Source organism: Calliopsis andreniformis, chromosome 9, assembly GCF_051401765.1.
Source record: "Calliopsis andreniformis isolate RMS-2024a chromosome 9, iyCalAndr_principal, whole genome shotgun sequence".
NCBI lineage: Eukaryota > Metazoa > Arthropoda > Insecta > Hymenoptera > Andrenidae > Calliopsis > Calliopsis andreniformis.
Window position 1 is genome coordinate 14531979 of NC_135070.1, and position 25075 is coordinate 14557053.

Genomic DNA, 25075 nt, shown 5'->3' on the forward strand with positions numbered 1-25075 from the left:
TTCGCCCAGCGACGTCACGGAGACTCGGGGCGAGTTGCGAAGACGCGCTCGACAGAGAACGACTCTAAACCCCGAAGTTTCAACGACCTAGATCGATACGCGATTCCCGAAACAGCGGCGAGTGTTTCGAGGCCCCTGAGGCTTCGGCAGCTTCCCTTCCTCCGACTTTTCGGCAGTTTGGTGAATGGAAAAAGCTTCCGCTTGAACAGAGGGCTTAATTTAAGGCCGAAGACTCCGAGGGGAGCCTTTTACGTCAGGCTTTGCCTCTCGGTCTTTGAGCGAACTTCGTGCCCCCTTAACCTCCCGTCTCTTAACGCGACCCTTGCAGTCCTTTAGGCAAATCTAGGCTTCGAGAGGGTAGCTGAATCGGGGCCGAGGCGCGACTCGCTCCGATTTCTCTCGAGGAAATTGCCAGCGTCGTGCACGCGTGCCGCTGTTTTAAAGTCAGCCTCTGGGTAAACGAAGTAAATTGAAAAGCGGCTTTAGACGGCGAGAGGTTAACGAACGAGCCGCCGAACCGAGGGAACGGGGGAAACGCTCGGGACTCATGACCCCGAAAAATTGCAATCTCCGCCCGATTCCGGTTGAACGAACTCTCGACGATCCGCGGGCCACCGATTCCTCCCGGCGTCTCCGTTACGCAATGTTTATCTCGGCAGCGCGACGCTGTCGAGCGTTCCTCTCGACATTAGAGAGGTCGTACCCGAGATTGTTCCCTCTGCGTGTGGCGCGATAAGAGGCAGCGACATATATCCCCGTGGTTGGCTCGCCGAACTGCCAGTAACCCCTCGAGGCAGCACAGAGTGAAGAATACCAGCGGAGTCGCGATTGTTAGCGAGCCTGACGAGCCGAGAGGCGTGCTTTGGTCACAGTTCTGGGCGGCGCAAGGCAATCAATTAACCGCCGGATCTCGGATACGGAATCAGGGTAATTGGCTTCGAAAATATGGAAGACGGCAAGACACAGAGAGAGTGTGTACGTGTGTATACAGGTACAGAGGAAAAAACGTGGTAGAGAGAGAAGGGTGGGTGGGTGGTAGGCTAGGGAGGCGGATATCGAGCAAAAAGGGGAATAGGGACGTGTAAATGGGGCGGTCGAACCGAATCGTAAACACAAGGCACGTACCGCGCTATAAACAGGCATGCAGGCACGTAGTCACGCAGCCACGCAGCACGCAAGCACGCAGAGGCACGCAGGAAGGAACGCGCGCGAGCTCGCGGGAGCAAGTACACGTCCCTTCCACGACGAGGCTGGGTTAATTAAACCGACCGGTAGCCGAGAGGCCCACTGCCTGCGGAGCGTCGACTCGAGCCCCTAAGCCGATTTCACGTGTCGCCGATGCAAGGATCCGCACGAACCGACCACACGCGGGCCACAGGGGCAAATTGAGATATATAGAAAGAGAGAGTCAGAGAGAGAGTGACAGAGAGTGAGAGTGAGAGATAGCGAGAGAGAGTAATAGAGAGAGCGTGAGAGGAGACGACGCACGAGGGAGAGGCGCGCGCGAGACCCGTGTGCGTTCCAGGACGCGTGAAAGCTTCGACTGAGCTTTCGACCCCGTCGCGTTACGCTCCTAGCCTACTTGTGGCATGCTCCATCCTGCTCATCGATCCTGTGCCAAGCGACACAGAGCTTGCGGAGGAGAGCTTGCGAGCCGGCTTACCGAGCGCGCTGTGGACTTTCTGCCCCCTCGTCGAGGGGCGGTCGATACGGTTTCACCCCTCGGTGAAACTCCCTTACCGATTGTGGAGTTTTAGGAGGGTTCCTTATCGCTCGGGTTTGATAATGTCGCAGAAGAGGGATGAAAGTGGAAATATGTATTTTAGAAGTTAGAGTCTGATGGGGGTTTTTTGAACCCCTGAGGGATTATTAGTATTTTTTTTTTTTATTTTTAGAATAACGTTTGGCGAACTTTAGTGGTGAGATATGTTAGGGTTCAGTTGTGAGTTCACTGGGGGTTGGAAGTTGAGAATGATTTTTCGAGTTAGAGATTTTCTGTTTAAGTAAGCTTGAGTAAGTAAATTGATTTCAGATATGTTTATGGCGGTATTATGATGATGAATTTTGCAATTATGGCTAGAAGAATTACCTAGTTTTAAGTTTACCCTTAGTACGTAAAAGTGCGCTCTATTTTTAGGTCGGTAAAGTAGTCGACGTGAACCACGAAGTCTACTCTTATGCCACTTCTGTGATAATATGTTCCAGTGGAAATTTTTATTTATGGATTAGTGTTTTTAATCGATTTTTGCAAGAATTGAGAACATTTTTTAGTTATTTCTAACCTGAATTTTTGTATATAAAAGCTTTTTATGGGATAATGTGCCTATAAGGGTAGTTCTCTGATTTACTTAGCTACACTTAATATTAGCTGATATCATTGTGAACCAATTTAACCCTCTGCTGGTATGGTGTCTATATTATAATAGCAATACTTCATACATGAATAGGACTATCTCAGCTTTACTATAAAAAAATAATTTCATGTACAGACGTTATCAACTATTTCAGTGAATACGTTTTGTACTAATTATTTTTCGTACCAATATTGATACCACTGTGATCAACCTTTCAAATAATCAGTTTAGGTCATGGTAAACTACTAACGACTTCATCACACCAGCTAAGGGTTAATCAGAACTCCTAATAGAATTGCACCATAAAATTACTGAAGTAATTGCATAAGTCACCTTTTTCGAATTAGGATCACCATGCAAACTAAGTTAAAACTTTCAATAAATGCATCATAGGAGTCACCATATTGGTATTCCAAGTAGTGGAAGTCAAAATAAAGTCAGACATCTCGAAGTATTATCCTGAATAATTATCCCTTCAGAAAAATGATTTCTCTAAATTTACGTCCTTTCGAGAAGCTAAGAAAGCAATACCTTTTCCTTTCTTTCTTAAGATACTTCGTGAATAATGCATTCAATGAAGGCTAGTGGCACTTGTTACAGAATAAAGGATGTCACGACTTATTCTTACGAAACTTACCCCTTGGAGGGAGATTACAGTTATCGCCCAAGTAAAACGGTCCCTTGCGTATCATGATTTCGTGCACGATTATAGCGAAGCTGTACACATCTCCTTTCTGAGTGCCCTCAGGCGGTCGCCTTTCCATTCTCAACAACTCTGGCGCTGTCCACAGCTGTCCTGTGTAAAAAAAGAGTTTCATTGTTTTGTTGCCCGTGTGTATACATACATCAACTGTGAGAAATATATTTAATTCTTGAGATACTGGAAACAAAGATGGTGGTACATTTATGTTAGGGTCAGGAGCTCAGGGAACAATTCTATGTGAACATATGATAAGATCTAGGGTGAATGAAAATATATAAACAAAAAATTTAGAGTGAAATTTTTTTTATAGTTGTCCAGAAAAGTTTAAGGATCTTCTGTAAAAATTACTCAAAATCAGTTTCATTGTAATACCTTAATTAGCTTTTTTAATCGCTGAAAATTCTAACGTTACACTCTCTTACATAATTTCGCGAACTAACTTTCCGAAAACTCCTTTCCTATCCTCTCTCCCTTAACACATAAACGCATGAAGCGTTTCCAAGAAATGTAGGTAGTGAAACTTCATTCGAAAGAGAACGTCATTTCTTCAGAAGTCAAAGTTCCCCTCTAACTACGAACTTCCGCGACAGCGCGGCACCAGTTAGCCCAACTTCGCGTTTAAATCGACATCTCCGTTTCGGCCGAAGAAACTTTAAAAAAAAGCCCTCCATTTCTCCCAGCGAAGGGAACGAATTCCCGAACTTTCTTCATCTCCTGTGCAGCCAACACACGCCATCGAAGTTTGACCACACCCTTCGAAACCACCCCCCAGTTTAATTTTATAATCTCGAGACACTTACTTCGCCAATAAAGGTAGCTATTCTTATCTTCTTCTGCTTCACTAGGATGCAGCTTCCTCAGCTCGTGGAGACCAAAATCGGCGATCTTGAGAACGAATCGCGAGTCTACCACGCAATTAGAGGACTTCAGGTTTCCATGGCTCTTCACTTCAGACGCGTGGAGGTACGCCATCCCTCGAACGATGTCGTGTATCAAGGATCCTTGAAAGACGCGATCCAGCTTGAACTTCTTGTTTTCCAGGATGTCCTGCCTCAGAAATACCAAACACCGATCAACAGCGACGGTCACGAGTCTGCACACTCGAGGGACGAAATGCTAGCGGTTTCAGTAGTGTAAACGACGTATGGTCGGACGCGAGCCTTCGATTCAATTCGACGTGTACGACTGGGGAAGCTTTAATCACGGAATTCGATTACATTTTTAATCGACCTGTCGTGGAATTCTATCGGTCTCTGTCAAAGTTAATCCCCCCCATCTATGGGAAATGCTGGACAAGAGATAGTGTGTATTAGCAAACTAATACACACTATCGAGCTCTACCATCGAGCAGCTTCCGTTTCGAGCGCGGACAGCTTGATTACATTCTCTGTGCTTCTAATTCTCGCTGAAAATACAAGTATTATCTGTACAGTGGACTGTGCTGGTGTGATGAGACGCAGCTGTTTGGGATGCTCTACTTTATCGATACTCGACCGCGGGTTGCTTTCGATATTGTTTGGTCTGAACCGCTTTACTGTATTCTACTGGATGTGTCGATGAGCGGAGAGCTTCCTGGAAGATCAGGAAACTCGTTTCTTTTTAGGAGTGTTGATAGCTGGCGAAATTTAAAATACTTTTTGGTTCAGAAATTTGACTCTACTTGTTATTATAATAATTCCATTGTAACTTCCAAATTTTTAGTGTCAACAAAAATTATTTCTACTGCAGCCAGAAGTAACAGTAAATATAGAATTAAAAAAACTAGGAATAAAATAAAATATAAAAATAAAATAAAAAATACTCTATAAGAAATACTCTCTATAAAACCATTAAACCATCGTTTCAAATAATAGCAGGTCTTACTAACCTTTATAAATCACTATGCAAGGACGAAGAAGCTTCTCGCAAATAACCCAGTCTATCAATATTGGAGATTATAAGCAACTTATTGTACAATACTCAAACAAACCTCGAGGGATCCTTTGGGACAGTACTCTGTCAACAAACAGCAATGAGGTGGCTCGACGCAGGCACCATAGAATCGAACCAAGTGGTCGTGCTGGAGGTCCTTCATCTATGCAAAACGTGAGAAAAGTTATTGATTGAAACGTTCCTTACAAGCTTATATACTTCTACTGCTTCGAGACCACTTCAATCCGACAATTTGCAATTTCAACGAGTCAGGCAAACTTCAGTAACTTCTTCCCTTCTCTTTCTTTCTGTTTGAACAGAGATCGCGATTATTCTCGCTCAGCTCTGCGACAAATGCCTTGTTGGGGAGTTCGAGAAGAGATATCGAAGCTGGAAGAAACTCACCCTCTTCAATTCCAGCAACAACGGCCGCGAGATCTCCACCTTGTTACCTGGTATCAGCTTGATGGCGACTTTCGAGTTCTGCAATGAGTTACTTTAGACGTGGGATCTCGAAGGCATTATTGATCATCTTTTTTTCGCGCGAAATTGAAATAGGAAAATAGATTAGTCTAGAGTAAGGTCGGCTTATCAGAGAGTGATCAAATATAGACTAGTAGTCTACAATATTTATCTTCTTTTTCATTTCTGAATTTATGTTCTTCAAATTCTTGTCTTTATTGGAAAATAATTTAGCAAGCGTTTCTGTTTGCAAAAGCTTATGATAGTCTATATACGAAGCCTGAGAGAAGATTGAATTCAAATAAAGGATGAAGATAATAGATGCCTTTGATGTATGTAAAGCAGGAATATAATATTTGAATTCTCTTCTGCAGGAGTCGTAAAACCAGAAGTAATTTACGAGACTATATCAAAGAGCACTTATACGAAATAAAAGAAAGAAATCACCTAATTAGCAACTTAATCAGAACACGATTCACAGCAAAATGATTTGTCTCTTCAGCGCAATTAACATATCATTATCTGAACATTATTATATAGCTCATTTCAAATAATGATACACGAGCCGATCTTACTTTAACTCGTGAAGGTTTTATGAATTCGAAAAGAAATAAAAAGTAAAGGACTTCTGAAATGCGCGATGGTCGCTATAAAACAGATATTCATCTCGATAGTTTTGCTCCGTGAGAAGGTATTACCGTCGATAAAGTCGAACCTTGTAAATTCCTGTTGGAACATATGCACTTCTCTCCAGTTCGTCCGGCAGACTTGCGTTCTCCGAGTATATGGTCTGTAACAAGGGAAAAACGCACTCGTTTCGGTTTAACGCGATTCCCTAAACCGAAATCGATAGTTTCGACTGAAGGCTGGAGCGCTGCACAATCGAAAAAACGGTGGAGTGAATTCTCCAACGAGCTTTCCACTTATTTTTTTCTGTTTTTTACAGAAAAACCTCGCACGAGATGGAAGGCTGCATAAAAATAGAACGAAGTCTCTGTAATCCGCGTTCTCTTCGAATATTCGCTTGCAGAGCATAAAATCTTCCCCTCAGGATTTCATATTGAAAATGCATCCCGATATTCGAGCACCTCTTTGCGGAGAATTAAATATTCCTACTAACTAACAAGTTAATATTTAAATTTTTCTTCGAGATTTTCTCCTGCTTTGATTCATATTCTTTCAACTTGTATTTTCCTGATTTCGCCTTCAACTTCTAATTACTTTTCTTGCTGATATTTCTGACATTGTACTGCGCGATGTGGTCAATAAAAAATAATAAAATTTCGCTAGAAACGAGAAATCTATTCCGCCTATCAAAAATCTAAATGAAATTTTTAATTTAAATGAACAAAAAAGAAAAAAGAAAAAAGGTAGTATAATTAACTACAAAATTAACCTTTAAAGTTAATTAGTCAGCATACAGAGCAAACCTTTCGCCCACCACAACTTTTGCACGCTCATCGATCTTGAGTTACGGTTTCTCAGAAAGTAGCTACTGTGTAGGTATAGGATGTTTCATAACACGAGGAACTAATTTCAAACAGAGAAATAAAAAAACCTGCATGATCTATTGTCCCCTTTAACCTTATTCCCAAATTACAGATAACCATTACACAACTACTTGTCATTCCAAAGAATACCCAAAACTGTCATCTCCATCTTCAACACAACAAACTGCACCCGAATTCTTAAAACACACTTGCCAACAAGGTCGACAGTCACAAAAAGCTTAATGTTTACTGTTTACAAATTGTTTGACATTGAGAATCATTGGACAACAGAACTGGCTGTAACTCAGGAACGAGGTCAAACGAGTCATACGATTACATGAACTTTTTTCATTATTATCGTACGCCTCATGCACCGCTGAAGTGGGTCACAAATGTTATGGAACACCTTGTACATCAATAGAAGGGCACGTACAGAAGCATGCATCAACCACAGTATGAAATAAACATTTTCCATCAACTTCTCGTTACGTATCTAATGTACCCTCGCATTACCGTCGAAATCGAGCTACGTCGTGCGCATAAAATAAACAATAGTAAGTATTTACCAGCTGGCTGCCGCGCAACTTGGTCACGATCAACGAATCCATCGATTCCCTCGTCTTGGCATTCACAGTAATATCGTTCCAGTGCACCTTCCACGTCATAGAGGCTATTTCCGCTTCCAGCTTAAAGTGCCTGCAACCAAGAAACAGTTATCGTCCACGATCGCTCCACATTCGAATCTCTGCATAGCTATCGGGGAATATTGTCCTTCCGCGCGTGTAATCGCTCGATCCAACGACACAGAGTCGTCTCCTGAAAGCTAATATCGCTCGAGGGAGGATTAAGCCAACGTGAGCCTGATCGCAGAGGTACGTTTCGAGGTGGATGGCTCCACGACGGTTCGTGGAAACGCCGTGAAAATCCCTGCTGGATAGGATAACGAGGGCAAACAGCCGAGAGCACGGTGCATCGATCAGCCAGTCGCGAATTACGCGCAAATCTATGGGAATAGTCGGAATAGCGTCTGGGGCCAATTAACTCGGCGAATCTGTTCGATTTCCCTTTGGATGCCGACTCGGCTGGCGTAAAGGACGCATTCCCTGGACTAATCAATCCTGGTTACCTATGTTACCTGAAGAATTTTAGGTCTTAAATGGAGAGGCCAATTGACGTGGAGTTCGAAGACTCTTCCTATGTTTGGTGAAATGAATTCGTGGAAAATAGAAGTTTACGCAGTAGGGGTTGTAAAAATTCTTATAAATGACTAGATATATAATTTGGGTAAATAGAACTTAGGAAATATGGTACGATTTGAATCTAATATGAGAATACTATGAATGAAATTATAGTATGTTGGAAAATGAACCCCTTATCCATAGTATGGTTGGTCACTAATTTATTCATCTACGGGGCTGAACATTTTCATTTAGCAGACAAGAAATGCTCCATTTAACGTGTACATTGTAACAATGTAACATAGTAGCAGAATTTTTATCAGATCCTGCATAGTGATTCTAATTTCAGATAAGGTTGTTTCTGTTCAATTACTCCATTAACTCTGCTGTGTTTCCTTTAGCCGGATGAGTTTATTAGAAATTCTCTATAATTTTATTTATAGCTGGATAAATTAATGTTATTCATAGGTAGATTAATGTAGGGGGAAATTCACCCATATACATATGGATGACGTCGAAGTCAAAGTGTTAATAGGTAATGGAAACCATACATGTATACAGTACGCAGCTCAAAGTTACCTCAGCGATGTTTAACACTATATAACTTTAAATTAACTAATATACCATTCCACTGATGATGTTTCAATAAAAGTAATCAATATAAAAACAGTTACCATTTTCTTATTGTCGTTTCTAACCCGAGGGACTGCCCCATTTTTGGGAAACCAATTGAAACAGTATTCAAATTAAGTCTGGCTTATCAGCTTTATACTACTTTTTTCCTGGATCCAATCGAGATCCCAGACGATACTAGCACGGCCACAAAATGGGGAAAATTTTCTCCAAGGAAGAATGTACAGATCCTCAAACTTTTTAATGAACGATTCGGGTGAAAATGAATGCAGCACAAAATACGTTCAGATTCGCAGTCGAAGCCGCAGAAGTTAAAGCGTTAAGGAGGAACTTCGTGCTCGATTAACGTTTCGCTCAGCTAGGAAAACTAATCCGTTTAGAAAGGATAAAGAGCAAATTGTCTCGTGGATCGACGGTGCCATAAATTTCGAATCGTACCTTAATCGCTACCCTTGGCGAGGCTAAGAGGATTAAGGTGTTCCTGGATAACAGAGACAGAACTCGTCGAATTTCGAGCTCTAACTCAGAGCGATCAGAAGTCTATTCAGACGTGAAAATGATCGATCTTGCAGCAGACAGAAGGAATAAAGTTTCAACTCACCTGTAAATGAAGACCGAGGCAACGACCAGCACGACGACGATCGAGCTGAGGACCATCGACAGGATCGCGTGTCCTGGAAGAGCTGTCAAATGGGAACAACTTAAAACCCATGAAGTAGCTTCTACTAGGTGGAAAACGTTAAGTAACTCTGGTCATTTCTTGCATCGGTGCTTATGAAAGTCTTTTGATCGGAGAACTTCAAGGAATGGAGTTTCAAGGGAAAATATTATTACACGGTACAATTTTAATGGAAATCGAGAAGGGTTTTCGAACTTCTACTACATTTATAATAAACGTCTGCAGTCATATCGCACTCAGGAAATAAAGAAATGTCGCCTTTCAGATAATAATTTCATATGCACCAACGCAATCATGACGAACAATTATACAGAATGTCTACGATATATGTACATTAGGTCTCTCCTTGCGCGGAAGATACGTCCTGAATTCAGGAGCTCAGAAAATGACCATAAATCAAGAATAATACCAGGGCCATTTAAAGACTGCAAAAATGGAAATCCCTATTTTACTGTACTTTGAAATTCATCCATGTGTTTTAGGAGTTCTACCATTTCTTCCTTTCCGTTCGCGTATCTACAGAGATTCTAAAAAACTGTACAATGAAGCTAAATCACGCACTTTATCAGACAGCTTCTCTCATTTTTTTTGAGACCATCCATTGATCTAGTAAATATTTCAACCTAATATATCGAAAGCAATATAAATAACGTATAGGGTGTTTCTGAAAGTGTCAAACTTTGGGAGCTCATTCTACTGCCCCTAAAAACGAAAGAAGGTCATATAAACATGGGTCAGAAAATTCTACAGAAACTTTGGTCATCTATTTCAGGAGCTCTGTGTATAGGGGTGGTACCAGTGTGAGAGACAGCTTGCCATCGAATTAAATGATCTTCACTCACCGCTTTATTAAAAGAATGAATTTTTTCCAGCATATGTTCGACTTGTTTTTCCTAACAACTGGAAGAGAGTTGAAGACACTTACAATTATCGGGACACAAAGAGCCATCAAATCCGCAAGTGGGTGTGTCAGGCGGCGGTTCTGAGCGTCCACCCGCCCAATGAATCCTCTTTCCAGGAATGTACTCCAGCGTTTTATTGGCACCGTAATAATTGGCGACAATCTGCAACAAGAATTCAAAATTGTTACTGAAGAAGTGTAACTCGATTCTCTTAGGACCCCACAAGATTCTTACCTCAAATTTAGATGTCTTCGGGTTCATATCAAGAAGCGAGTAATCGGCTATACGATCCCCATTCTCATCGATATTGACGTCTCCTGTTATACCTGCGACACAATAAATAACAATTGGATGCACTGATAGAGTTCTCTCATGTATTGGATGGAGAACGAATTATTGGATTAAGGGGAGAATGGATAGTTCTATTAAAAATATTATCAATCTTCTTTACTGCTAATTGTAACATAAAGAAGAAAGCTAATTGGAGGAAACTTTCGATATTATATGAAAAACTAAAAAGTAAAGTAGTTTTAGTAATGAAAGATTGAAGATTTAGTAAGAAATTCTATACAAAGTTCTGCTTTATTTTACAATTTTGTGAGTAACGAAAGAATCCTTACAACCTCTCCTTTTTTACTCTATTGAAGAACAAAATTACTAAAAATAAGAAAAAGTAAGTTAAGTCTCTTTTTTAGTAGCATCTATAACAGTATCATTCATTATACTTTCCCACATATTCTATCCACTAGTATTTCACATTTCCTTCTTAAGAACTTCGAACACGAACACCAAATATGTACAATATATATAAATTAAATCCCTAACATGGTTAAAAAAAATGATCCACTAAATTCGTTAACCAGACGAATGAAAAATTAAGAGCAGACTAAATGAATAAGTATTTAAGGTACAGATTAAAAGCAGGTCACGTTTGGAGCCTTGAAACGCTTAATCCCCACTGAGGGTTAACGAGGATGGAAACGAAGGAAAGCAGGGTGGAAGGAAATGATTCCTGGTCACCTTTAAAGCTCCTTCCCCACATCCGTCGGGTGAGATTACCGCCGTCTAAATTGACCATGCCTGGATGCTCTGGCAGGCTCTCCTTAAGAGCGAGCGCGTAAAGGAGGACCGCATCGTAAAACGCGGTGACGAACGTAGACACCGAACTGTTCCCGAAGGTGAAGTTGTACTTGCTCTGAGCAAGAGACTTCACTTCCCGCGAGAAGTTCAAATACTCGAAATTATCAGGGGTCCGCGCAGTCACCGTTAACAGCGATTGATAAGCCTTTCGCGCTTTCTCGTTCCTTTCCTCCGTGTCTGTCTCCACCCTCCACGGTTCCTTCGAGTTGTTGTCGCTGAAAGAGCCAATAGATATTATCTTTTAGAAACTTTCCCTCGGATTTTTTCGTGACTGGCATAAAGGGATCTGAAGAAGTTTCTAGAGATAATAGGGTTTATTATATCTGGAGAAGTCTGTTGCAAGTTGTACTTCTAAGTTTAGTTGTTAGGGGATGAGACAATCGTGGGAGATTGAAAACATCGATTTTGATATCTCTCTTTCTTGTTACATGACAGTTTGAAGGATGTTTGGTAAATGTCAAAGTTAGAAGATGAGTCTTTGGAAACAGGGGAAAAATATGAAGACATCAACTTGTATGACTTGTTCTATTGGTAGTAGTGGATTTAGTAGACTTGGTGGTGAGTAAAATATAGTCAAATTTTTTTACCTTTCAAAACTTAGGTAATAATATTCTTTAAAATCTTATGGTAAATGATAAAACATGGAGACGTCCAAAAAAATAGACTATTTAAATTCACATAAGTATTGACATTAATTTGCTAGTCAACTGATTCCTTCATGACAGAAACCACTAGCTTTAAATTGTGATGATAAGACTTCTGCTACGTGAAAGATAGAATCTAAATCGAGGGTGACGGTTCTATTGCTCGTCTTCGAATTACGGCAGGGTTGTATTGTAAGCCAATGAACGTATACGCCCCCTTCGACAGCGGGTGTAATGTAGATTCGAGTCAGGGAACTGCGGTCTGCGGCTTTCGTCACGTCGAATTGATTTCGATTCGAGGGGAAAATCGAAGCGACGTCTTTCGTCGACAGAGAGATCGATTTTGTGTAATCCCGCTATGTAACTCAAGCTTTAAAATGTAGAAACGTGTTCTACCTCGAGAATACATTCAACGTTAAAAAAAATAAACAATTGTACAATTTGTTTCACTCTCAATCTTTGTTTCTCTGCGATAATTCTTTAACAAAATTCAATTCACGTGAAATTTACTAGGTTACACTCAATATACATAACTATTTAAGAGAAAGTGAATCTACCATTCACCTCTTAAGGCGGCAACTTCGAAAACCACCCTTCTAAAGTGATTTTAGTCACGAATTCGACCTTATTCTTCCCATTTAACTTGGAACAAAGGAACACTCGAATCGTTTGTTCTTCAATTCTAGAATCTTTACGAACGTGATTTCCTGACTTACCTGGACGAAAGCTCTATAGAGAAAAAGACGTATTCCCCAGAGTCGACCATTCCGAGCTCCTCGGCAGCCAGAAGGATTTCCCTTATGGTCGTTGCATTGGCACACATCACTACAACTGAAACGAAGGAAACACTCCTTTTTTTGCTTCTCGTTGGTTCTCTAATTATGTTCACATCCACTGACTGACCATCGTTTTGTAATCGTATTGTATGTTTGGGACCTCTACATGCTATTGGAAACTGTGTAGTTCCCCTGAGTGCGGAAAATTAAAGCTTAAAAATTTTTAATCCTTAATTTTAAAACTTTCAAACTTTGAATTTCTATTTTTATGACAAAATCCTTCATCTTCTCACGAATATTATAATTTCCTGTGTATCCCCAAAGAACGTAGATGCATAACTATAACCGGTCACCTGTGCAAATACCTCTAAATTTACCTCTAGAAACCACACTTACATACATTAATATTCATGTACCCTCTCCACCTCCACTACCTGCCCTCTTCATACCAAAGAACCATTCGCTAAATAAATACAATTTCTTCTACCACCGTCCCTCTCAAAAGGGTCAACACACAACTCCTCAGCAACATCAACAAAACGGCGAAGAGTCCAACTCACTTCTAGCCGATTTCGACACAAAGGCGAGCAGGTTCCTGTAGTCCTCCGCAGTAGTGGTCTCCTGGTTGAAGCTCCTATGAACAGGTGTCTGGTTCAAGGCAGTGAAAACCGCTCCCAGGGTAAAATGGCACTCCGAGTTTCCTCGACTGCTCGACATCGCGTGATTATGATAGAGAAGTCCTGCGATCTTCCACCCAAACCTCCTCAGGATGTGTCTGAGCGCCTCTCCGACCAGCCGATGGGAGCCCATCATCCTGGTCAACGTGGGATAGTGCTGGCCCTTGTATCGAAACGCCTCTGCCTGGGCTCCAGCCGTCAACACTGGAATGCCCCACACGCTGGCGTACCTAGCCACTGGGGCGATCACATAATCGCACACTGGGCCCAGAAAGGCATCTATGTTCACAAGAACACAGTTCAGTATACGCATGCCCATCAGCCTCGTCCCTTGGGGTCTACCCCCTCGTATAGTCGAAATGATTTCCACCTTTCCAGAGAATATATTTTTCCTAAGTGACTTATGAAGGTTTAAGTGACCCTATTTCTAACTTTTTCATACCCCGAAGCTCCTCGGAATTCCCAACGGCGCGTAAGCTCGAATTACGAGATCGTCCCTACCTGAGGAGCCCTTTTAGGGTGTTTTCGGTCGAAGCATCAAGCTGAATCTGATTTTCGTTGGAAGAAATAACGAACCACATAGATTTTGAGAATTATTCCCGTCACGCGTCTACAGCTTAATCTGACGACTCAATTTCATTAGCACCTTCCACCAACCGACCCTCCCCCTCTTAATTCATCCTCTATCTTTGCCTCTCCCCCGAGAAAACAGTAATTCCATCCGATTAAGACCGTACCAGCTAGTTTGCAGATTACGATGAAAATGGAGATTATCCAGCTACGATAAAGCAGAAAGTTTGAGCGAGCTGTGGATAGTCTGTTTCGTAAGGGAAGCAGTACACAACGATGGAAGGGCTGGGATGAACAGTTTGTTGTAGAAGGATTTACAGTTTGCGTCGTAAGCAGTTACGAGTTATTATAAAACTACATGAATTTTCCCTTCATTAGGAACTTTATCGCGCGTATAACTGTATTGTTAGCGTTTAGTAGAAAATATGTAAAACGTGTAATTAAAGTTAGGAATATTTTCCGTGACTGAGAGATACGAGTGTTCTCCACATCGCTCTATAGCACTGTGAGTCATTGTGGTACAGCGAAAGACGCATGAAATGTAATATTTACAAATTGAAGACTAATATTTGTATCTTGAAATGGTACTTAAAACAATCAGCTGTCGAGTTGAGTTAATTGAACAAAGATGACTGCTATCAAATGTCGCGCGCAACAGTGGACACGAGTGGTGGCCTGAGCAAGCTATTAAGATCGCACAAATTCCTCCGCTACATAAGATAATCCACATTTCAATTACATTGTTCACGACCATAGATCACCATTAATTATGATACTACTCCCAGACAAAAAATTAGGGCAAATTGGGACTCAGAAAGATTGAACCTCATCAAAGATACTAGCAGATGGCACCACAATCGGCCAAGATCAATCGAATCACTCGACATACCGAGCTTATCGAGCAACAATTTTGCGAAATGATAACGTTTATCTCACTACAGCGTCCATAAATTGTAATCAAACTACTTTCCAATGATTAAGCGTGTCTTCGAGGCGATAAGCAACAAAGAATGCGAGCAGAGGAGGAAAGCGACAAAGTGCTCTTCCCACCTCCGCAGTATCCTCGTAAAAATATAGCACGAATGCTGACCATAGTGGAAAACTTAGTCCAGCAGACGTTGGGGATGAAAGGACGAAAAATATGCGTGCTAAAGCGACAACCGCGGCAAAGAGGAGGCTTCTCAAAGAAGCTCTGGCGAATTCAATCACCAGCACCTGTTCTTCGTCTAGAAACTTCAAAAAGGAAAGCAGGGCCATTGGAGCGTGACGTTATTGCGAGAACCTTCTTTGATTCTCAATTTTTCAGCCAGATGCATCAGGGAATGTCTTACTTTGCGTCTCCTGCCTGAATTTCAATCGCGGTGTACCGAGCTCTCCTTCGATTCGATGGTGAAACGAGAACTATGTAGAAAAATAGACGCTGAAATGAGCGCTCGTGGTCGAAAGTGTCGAGAACTAATGACTCCCGCGTGTTTCCATTGAGGCCGCTTTACTGTCGCTCCTCGTGTAAACACAGCCTAACGCGACTACTGTCTGCGAGACACCGATCGTCGCCGTCTGCTGGATTTTATTCTTTCCGAGCGAAGGGGCGGTGCAATGCTCCGATTCTTGGTAACAGAGAGACTTAAACCTGAATCACCCCTTTGAAAACATCGTCTAAACTTTATGGTCGCTTCTGAGAACACTATAAAATGAGACAGTAATTTCTCGATGATTTCACCCCCGTTTTTCGTAATTATTCGACCTTTCCCTTTGGACCACTGCCACTGGATGACAAAACAAGTTGCCACTGTGTAAACTAGGAAGATACCATGTTGCAATTTAATGAAGAATAAATATTGTAATCAGTTTTCCTGTAATATAGCTCTAATTCAATTCCTAAGTTCAGCTACTTCTACTCAGATCCTTATTTTCTGATGTATCTCAGCAAGGAAAGCAAGTCATTACTACAAGGTAAATAAAGAAACCATTTCGTGCACAAAGATTCCATAATTTTCTAATCTTCACTATCTTCAAAGATCTACCAACATCTGTTCCATAATACAGAACACAATTTACATCCCAAGCATGCCAGATTATCATAACCCATGAAATTAATTTCCCGAAATTCCATCCCAGTCATAACTCACAGCCCCGCAAAAAAGGCAACAAAATCCCTTGCAGCAGCGCTGCATCCATCGAACGAAGAGCGATAGGATTCGCTTCCCCGCCGCTTTATCGCGCGAGACCAGTCGAGTCGGAGATCGATTCCAGAATAAAGCCGAATTGTCCACGGTGTGGGTATCGTTCACGCTGGTCCAGCAGGTGAAAACTCCGGCAATTCGATACAAAAAGTAGTCCGCAAAGGCTATGGAATCAAAGGTACGATATTCGAAAGGGCCAGCTTTTATCGCGCTGTTTATGCAGAGACTGTCGCCTGTCGGATCGGTTGGAAAGATGATCGCGCGTATTCGCCCCCTCGCGTGTCGGAATTAAGGGAGACAACGAGACAGAGCTCGAGGGGAGACAAATTGCTTCGCGGCGCGGTGAGACGTGGATAAAGACGGCGATTCGGTTAATTCGCCGAGAGCAAGACGGTAGAGCTAATTAAACAGAATTGAAACGGTATTTAGTGGTCTCGTGGTCGGGGGGATGGCCGCGAGGGAGGGGGGGGAGGGCAGGAGAAAAGCCCTGGGCGCAAATGTCACGGGGTGGCCTTTGGTTGAGTGACCGCCAACGAAGAGAGACGCGTATCGTTGCATCGCCAGCTGCACGTCGCCGAGCACGCTCCGCGTATGACGTCAGCCCCTAACGACGAGTCGTGTCCGTTTCGCGGCCCTACGAGACGTTAACGACGAGCCTCGATTAAACTGCGCCGACTGATCGCCACGCGGCCCTTGGAGATGCAACCGCGCCAACTAATGGACCAGCATGGTTAACCGTCCGCCGACGATGGTTGCGGCTCCTGGCTTGGACTACTGTACGATCGCTCGGAACGATCGACGATCGACCGATAACGAAGCTGATAAGCTGATGAACGAGCTAAAGCTTCGATGACGAGTCAGCGTAAACAATTCTAATTATAGGTGCCGATGGGCAGCGAGATTGTCAATGGAACCGACACTGGATATCTTATAATGGAGTTTAGGACTTGCAAGGGAGATGATAAGTGAAGACGGGCCAGTTACGAAGAAACAATAGAATTTCTTCTCTTTAATTTGACGACTGGTAACAATGCGAAAATTATGGAGTGTCACAGAAGGACAGGAGAGAAGGAAATTGTGGGAGTAACTATGATCATATCGGGAGAATTACTGATGACAAGGTTGTTCTATGAGTTTGATGTAATTTTGCAAGATAATGGTCCACAGATTTCTACTGTTAGCTGTAAATCAATACGTGTTGACATTCGTTAAGCTTTAAGATATAAATTAAAGTTATCTTTCTTGGTGATATACTGTAAATACAGTCAGTGAAGTCATTGTGACACAAAGGGAATTCATTCAGCTCATAATTTGTAGAAAATTAAGTAGAAAGAGTGGGTTATGTTATAGACAGTACTTTTTATGGTAATTTTCTCTACTCGGAAATTTACACAAAGTAGAATTAATTAGTTTAGCTTACAACTGGAATTCGATAATTATTCAGTTACCCTTGGGTTGCATAAGAAAACTTGTGAGAAAGAGGAAGTAGAATAGTCTGTTTGAGGCAGACACCTGATGACTTACTGGAAAGCCAGAATTACATGTTCTTTGTATTTAAGTAACTGTGATGGAAGTTGGCAATGTGTAAGAAGAGCTCTGAGAGAGGGAAAGTAGAATGTGTCTGTTTTAGACAGACGCTTGATGACCCACTACTGAAATGTCAAAGGCACGCATATTTTCTATCTTTTGTTCCTGTTTTCCCATATTACAGTTTTATGGCCGTGCACTTTTACGATAAGATGGAGTCTAGAAAAAATGTAGAATAATTTAAGATAGACACCCAAGCCAAGAATACATTAGAGTATCAGTTTTCTTCTCCATCGTCAAATTCAAGGGGAATATGCAAATATCCTTCCCAAAGGCTCTCCCTACACTTTGCCCCTAAGTACACCACCTGTTATTCTGTCACCCTGATGTAAGAGCGCTTAGAAATCGCTAAAAACATCCTTCCACGCTACTTGCTGCTAAACCGCCCAGAAGCAATCCTCGAGCCTTATGAAACGACGTCCCAGGAACAGAAGGTAAAAAATTGATACTACCTATATTACGGTCGCCAATATTTCATCAGTGCACCGAGTGCATCCGAAAAGTAGCTACATACTGCCCAATTTGAGAGGCTCCTCAGGTATCAGAACTGAACAATCTTTATGACTCATATTAATATTACTCCTAAATTAAGTATAACCATAAAATATCTATTATTCCAATCTCCACTTGACTTTCTCCTCTAAGAGTCCCCAAAGAATACTAAACCCAAAAATTCCCTACTTGCCATCCCAATTATAGAAGCTAAACGATCCCTATTGTTCACGTCAATGCTACTTATACATCAACTATACTACTCTTCATTCCAAACTTCACTATCTCTTTTAAAAGACTCCCCAAGAAATGCAAAAATCCAAAAACTTCCTGCCTTCAGCGCCATCCATCAAACTTCCCGATAAAAAGGACGCCCCAAGGGATCGAGGGTGGTAAAAAGCAAACCCCCTCTAAAAAAAGAGAGAAATGACCTGCCGTTCTGTTGATGTAGAAGTCAAACGCAGCCAAGGGTCCATAAGTGCTGGAGCACCGCGAGTCCCGATGATCCACTTTTATCTCCCAGCCTGGTAGCGGTCCCTTCGCCGAGCTGACAGCCCTCACTGCCAAAAGGACCGCGGGCAACACTCTTGGCAGGCTCTGCTCGTGACTAGGATCGGCTGGCGCGATCACAGCGAGCTTCACCTCCCTTTTTACAGGCGGAAGCCGCGTGTCCATGCACTCCTTCGACGGAGGCATCGTCGTCGCGTTGTTGGCGCTGGCGCTGGCACACATTGTGGTCAGGAGCAACGTCAACCTCATGGGCGCGTCGCCTCCGCGTTTGTACCACTTGCCTCTTCTGGTTGACATCCTCCGTAGCCTTCTGGTAGCCTCTTGAGTAGCTACTTGTATAGTGACTTTACTATGACTTCGAAATACTCGGCTAGTGGTAATTGATTACTCTTCAGTCTTGTGTACTCCTTAGAGGGGGCCAGAGGAATCGTTTGTCCAATATATTGGAGGGCCTCAGCGAGGAACTCTGGATACTCATAACGTGTCCTGATCGCATTGTGTTTCTAGACGTTTCTTTTATATTTTGGGAGCTTGTTAAGCTTTGAGAATATTACAGCGAAACGAAGAAATATTTCTATCCCCTTGTCCAAAGTGCTAAACAAAGGAACAGAGGGAACAATGAGGGGGTGGAATTCTCCAAGGTGGCCTTACAGATGAAAAACTTTTATTACGCGGAGCAGACGTAAGGAACGTGACCTCTAGGCTGAATACTCATCTTCGTTGGTTGCTCCAAAGTGAATCTCGCGAATACCTTGCAGGGGAAACACGTACTTCGCCGAACTGAGCATCCCCGTTGAGGGCTGGTTCCTCTGGAACTCGCTTTCCCTCTTGCAGCGTAACAAAATTGTTGGCTCGCGCGTGGTAATTTCCCAAGCAATAGGGAGCCCGTGTTAGCGAATGGGCATCTTCAAATTGGGTCGACTGCCAGCCGCAGAAGTTGCCATTCGTTTGCGACTCGTGGCCATCGGGAGGCGATAGAGGAAACAAAGTTAGACGCGTATCGAATCGGGGAAAGGGTTTCCCCGTTTTTCAATCTTGATCTCCGACAGGGGAGAGAAATAAAGCAGGGGAAGGGGGAGGAAAGCTCACGCCAAGACGGGAAACGAAGTTATCCCTCGGAACTCGGCAACTTTGAAACGAATGGACGTCGATTCGAGAACTCGCGATTAACGCCTCGAAGGGGGACCGTAAATCATCCCCCCTCTCGGCTGTCGTGGCCTTCGATTATTCACGAAATTACAAATTTTTCTCGCGCTCCTCGACTAATGAAACGTCTCTGACAGAGACAAAGCGCCGGGTATCAAAGACGACCCGATTCTCGGGGACAACTAATTAATTAGCTTCGAGTTTCCCTTTAAACGGAAGTCCTTCCCATCAGCTACTTCTTTTGTCTTTCTCCTCGAGAACTGCGATGCACCGCGATTGTCGTCGGTGTCTGACGACAGAAGTAAAGGATTAAAGTTTCGCCAGTTTTCCAATCGCAACTGCGATTCAACGATAACAATAAAAGCGATGCACGCGGGAAACTCGTCTATCGGATCGATTTATATAGTTCCCTCGATTAAACAAGTTTGGTATCGCGATTTATTACCCATGGTTTTCGAAGTTGAGCGTCTGTTCACTTCCATGATTGATTCTCAAAAAAATAGTCACACTCGGAGGCAAGTCTTTCCGAAGGAACTCTTCACTTTTTTCACTCATACGCAATCGTGTAATTCAGTGTCCCTCGATCATCACACTCTTCTATTCTCTTCTAGCTTCTTGTTACCAAAGGTGAATCGGTTTCGGCGAAGGAAACCACGTGAACGAACCAGGTCGAATCACAGAATCAAAACTTGAATTTTAATGGAACAGTTTCTCTTGATTTTTCTGAGTTTCTGTTACTATGCTATCACAGAGTCCCTTCACTGGTGTTTGGAAAAGAACAAGGCCTTCCGTCCCGAAGCGAGCGAGGCCAGGGCGCGCGATTGAAACTGAGGCGTGCGGATCGGCCGAGAGGAAGCAGCCCGCGGACACCCTCTTTCTTTTCCTCTTCCTCCGCCTAGGCCTTCCCTCTTTCTCTGATCAGACAGACACGTTCAGGCTAGAGTCTGCACGTACACGTCGCTGCGTCGATTACAAAGACAAGGCGTTAGAGCGACGAAAACGCATGCGTCCGATCTTCGCACGCCCTCCGCGCGCTCGCTCGCTTTATTCCGCTTTGGACCACCACGCGACGCGCTGCTCCACGCTCCTGCGATTACATACGTGTCTCTGGATACATTAGGAACGATGCGAGGATCGTGTCGGCGTGGGTCTTGTATGAAGAGAAATTATTCTCTTGTTCGACTACCCTGAGGGTTGAGAATTTATGGCGCTCCGTGGCGGTGGTCGCTCCGACGCGTCGTATTTCGATTTGGCTTGTTAATCTGGGGTTAAAATTTGTGGGACAGGACTTGAAAGCACTGTGCAATCGGTGTAGGACGTATTTTGAGTTAATGAAGATAGTAGTATTGATAGTAATAGTGGTTTCGTATGAGTGAATTTGGAAATGGTATTTCAATTTTGATTTGAGTAGTGTTTCAGAATTTTGAATATTGGTAGAGTTGTTAGAATACTTTTGTATTACAATTTTTAGTGATATTTTCTTTTATCGAATCAGAAAGAAAATCGATGTGAAATTTTGAGTGTGAGCTAGAGGTCCTTAACGATATAAAATAAATTTGTACTATTGCACAATTTTTGATAGAAAAATCGCGTTAAAAGCAGGACCTAAGTTTCATCCCCTCTATCAATGTACTTCATAATTCCATTAAACAATTTCTTAATTTTATTTTCTTGTTAATCCGAACAGCTCGGTAGTCTAATACCTCAGAAACCTTGAAAAGGAAACCCTACTCCCCTTTTTTTAGTACTAGAAACTCTTCCCATTTTCCCAGCATTTAAAATAAAATACATATTCAAGGACTCTTTGTTATGCACACCCTCGCCTCCCTTTGTCTGACCTCTCTACTGTCACATCACTGTAATCCTAAATTCATTAAACCTCCAAAATCACCTCAGAATTATAATTTAACATATTAAATATAGAAAAGTGCTATGTATTACCCACAATATCCAAAATATATTTAATAATTTTCAGCCTGAAAAGCGTCTCAACTTATCGACATTTATCATCGACAAAGTAGTATCTTCCATTACCTACAGAGTAGCCGCACCATCAGTGGCGCGAAATACAAACGTTACAGCGCTCAACACGCAAATCGAAATCATGATTTTGCTTCGGCAAACAATGTCGGTGGCATCGACATCTTATCAAACAAGACAATCATCTTCACAAAACAAGCACGTAAGGCTGGTCATGCGAGAAATCCTTGTACCACTTTAACATTAGATATCGCGAGTCGAGCGTGCGTGTATATATAACTATATATTTTTCACATTCATTAAGGAAACGTTTAAATATAGACAAGACGATGCGTCTTGGCGTATCACAGCGCATGGGAACAATAATAGAAATACTTCGGCACGATGATAACGCGAGCCGCGATAACGATGAACGAAACGTCGCGATAACGTTCTCTGTTCCGTCTAATTGATATGGGCAATTAGATTGTCGACGATCGCTTTTTACCCTTTCCGAGAGACAACCGCCTCGATTGGCAATTCGATCTTTGGCAATTCGAAATTCACGTGGAAACGACATAGATAGGCCAATGGGATCGCGAGACGGAGTGGGGGGTTGCTAAAAGCCGAGGAAAGCCCTCGACGTGATTGATACCCTTAACGTAGGCGCGTGTACACATCCAACACACGTGCATGCACACACCTCGTCCATTGCTCTTGGCCAAGCTCCGCCGCGCGAATCAGAGCTTTCGTTAAATTTGCAAAGCAATTTCGGCCGCCCCTTTTAACGGCGACTCGATTAACCCCGACGCGAGATAATGAAATGTGCGCCCGTTGCCCAGATAAAAAGCTCCACAGTATTATGGCGTCGCTAAGATACTATTTAGGCTCTTGCCGATGCTATACGAAAATCAGTGATATTGCTTCTTTTAACTGGGAATCCAGTGATTCTACGTAGTTTGATAACGAAGCTCCTAGATTTCTTGGTGGTCAATGAAAGAGAACTGCTATCGAATCAGAATGAAAGCTGCCAGGGATTTCGACCTAACTCTTTCACATTTTAGAGCTGTACTGAATGCTATAACGTGTACATCGTTCAAGAAAACGCGTAGCGACGGTCAGTCAGTCGAAAGTCGAAAATAGACGAACGAGGATAGAAAAAAATGGCGACTCACCACCGTACCAGTTGCCCACGTGACCGCGCAATGCCTCTGGATAATCTCCGACCACGGTGGTTTCGACGTCAAGCGTGTTAAACATGAAGTTCTGTTTCTTGATGAACTCCACCATGGACTTCATCATCAGTTGACAGGTGTGTCTGCCGGCGACTTGACTTTGACCATTCGTTGCATAGACTAGATGCACCTTCCGCCATTCGTAGCTAATAGGAAAAGAAATAAATAATAGCTTCAGGAGAGATGACAAAGAATTTTTCAGAGAAACGAATGGTACGAACCGATCCATTAGGGCGATGAAGAAATTCGCTAGGTCCCTGAAGGCCACGTTACCTATCCTAGTGGTCATGAAATACTCATCCTTGCACTCTGTTTTGTTCTCGGTGAAATCGAAGGTGAATCCTCCAGTTGTGATCAGAGGGGCACCAAAGAATTTCACTACCCTACCCACCGCCGCTGAAATGAATTTTTAATAGCAATTAGAACTATTCCTTGTGCAAAGTAATAATAACACTTAACTTTTTAGAGTACTATAGTTTCAGTACTGTTTGGCAAATTTTAGGCTTCTCTATTTTCTCTGGTAAATATTTTTATAGTGCTTAGGATGATCTTTAAGTTACTAAGTAAAGTGTTGTGACGTATTTTTGAATAAACAGAGCCCAAAATCGTGTAAATTCGAGGCACTCTTTGATATCGACCACTCACCCACGCAATAATCACAGGCAGGCCCTAGGAACAAATGAACGCAGTTGGAGAAGCTGTCGATTGCGCCAATCTGGGCGTACGTCGCGTCGCAGTGATCGTCCTGCGAGAGGAACTCTAATTTTAACCAGTGGGGAAGAAGATCCCTCGACCTAGCTTCGTACACAGCCAAATCTGTAATTAAAACCAACAATTGCCTTTAAGAAACTTTTCCACTGAGAAAAGTAGCAATAGAATCTTTTTCAGTGCTACTAAATATCACGATTCAAATAATGAGAGAAATTGCGATAGTAGAGGATGACTGTCAAACTGTTTATCTCTGCCATTTTTCCATGTTATACCTGCTGGCGAGTGGCAGCAATCGAACAAAGCATATTTCTCGAACTCATAGCTATTTTCAAACTACTTGAGCTCGATTGAGATTAAAAGTAGATGGATATTAAGATTGATACAGGTGCCGGAAATCAGGGATAGAGGATCGCCTAGTGATTAACATACTTTGAAAAAATAGAAGAGTTTCAGGTACAATGAATATTTTTTAACAGTTACAAAATATATCGCAACAATATTTCAAATATATACATTAGCCAATAAATCTTCTCAAGATAAACACTAATTCATACTTCTAATTTCAAAAAATTGGTACTTCAACCCCCACGAAAAAAATTCTAATATATTTCCACTCACCAAGAACAGGCAAAACCTTAGGCAGCGATATTTCGAACCTGGGATCCGCCGGAAGGATAACAGCGATCCTAAGCTCGCAGGATACCCCACGACCATGGAGATTCTTCTTGCATACAGCCTCACAGTCGCGGGCGAGTTGCTTCTCGCGACAGGTTACCCTCCCCTCAGTCGAACACATCAGCCACGCAATCGTCAACATGACGATCCAATTGGTACCCATGTATGCGCGCTGCGGTCTGTGTTCGCTTGAACGCGCGTCCTCTTCAAGCGAGATCGATACGACGCTGCTTCGAGCCCCTCGACGAAGTGTCGTTCGCTTCTGACCAACTGCCATCGGCCACCAGGACCTCTCCACCAAGGATCCGTCTCCTGGTCGCCTCCATCTTCCCTCGATCCGATCGATGGCGCCTTGAGCCTCCCCAGCCTTCACCAAAATCTTCTCGCACCGCGGATCACAGAAATCGAATCCAAGTCACCGTATCTCAGCTGACAGACTGTCTTAGGATACCACAACC

The 25075-nt window shown here is 42.7% G+C and overlaps 1 protein-coding gene across 2 annotated transcripts in view; it reads right to left on the minus strand.

Annotated features, from left to right (window-relative positions):
• Sema5c (Semaphorin 5c) overlaps positions 1-24780 on the minus strand; it is a 79710-nt gene extending 54930 nt beyond the window's left edge. Inside the window, exons 1-16 of one of the 2 annotated variants that reach the window (XM_076386234.1) lie at positions 24561-24780; positions 23877-24047; positions 23453-23627; positions 23172-23377; positions 13433-13828; positions 12813-12927; positions 11333-11667; positions 10547-10638; positions 10336-10474; positions 9333-9414; positions 7487-7616; positions 6146-6220; positions 5374-5451; positions 5027-5131; positions 3858-4104; positions 2992-3150 (exon numbers count right to left, since the gene is read on the minus strand). In XM_076386234.1, the coding sequence (XP_076242349.1) occupies positions 2992-3150; positions 3858-4104; positions 5027-5131; positions 5374-5451; positions 6146-6220; positions 7487-7616; positions 9333-9414; positions 10336-10474; positions 10547-10638; positions 11333-11667; positions 12813-12927; positions 13433-13828; positions 23172-23377; positions 23453-23627; positions 23877-24047; positions 24561-24780 (2725 nt within the window). Of the gene's footprint in view, positions 1-2991; positions 3151-3857; positions 4105-5026; positions 5132-5373; positions 5452-6145; positions 6221-7486; positions 7617-9332; positions 9415-10335; positions 10475-10546; positions 10639-11332; positions 11668-12812; positions 12928-13432; positions 13829-18812; positions 19152-23171; positions 23378-23452; positions 23628-23876; positions 24048-24560 lie in introns of those variants that run through there. The other variant, XM_076386235.1, reaches the window with a different exon arrangement.
• Between the last annotated feature and the right edge of the window lie 295 nt (positions 24781-25075).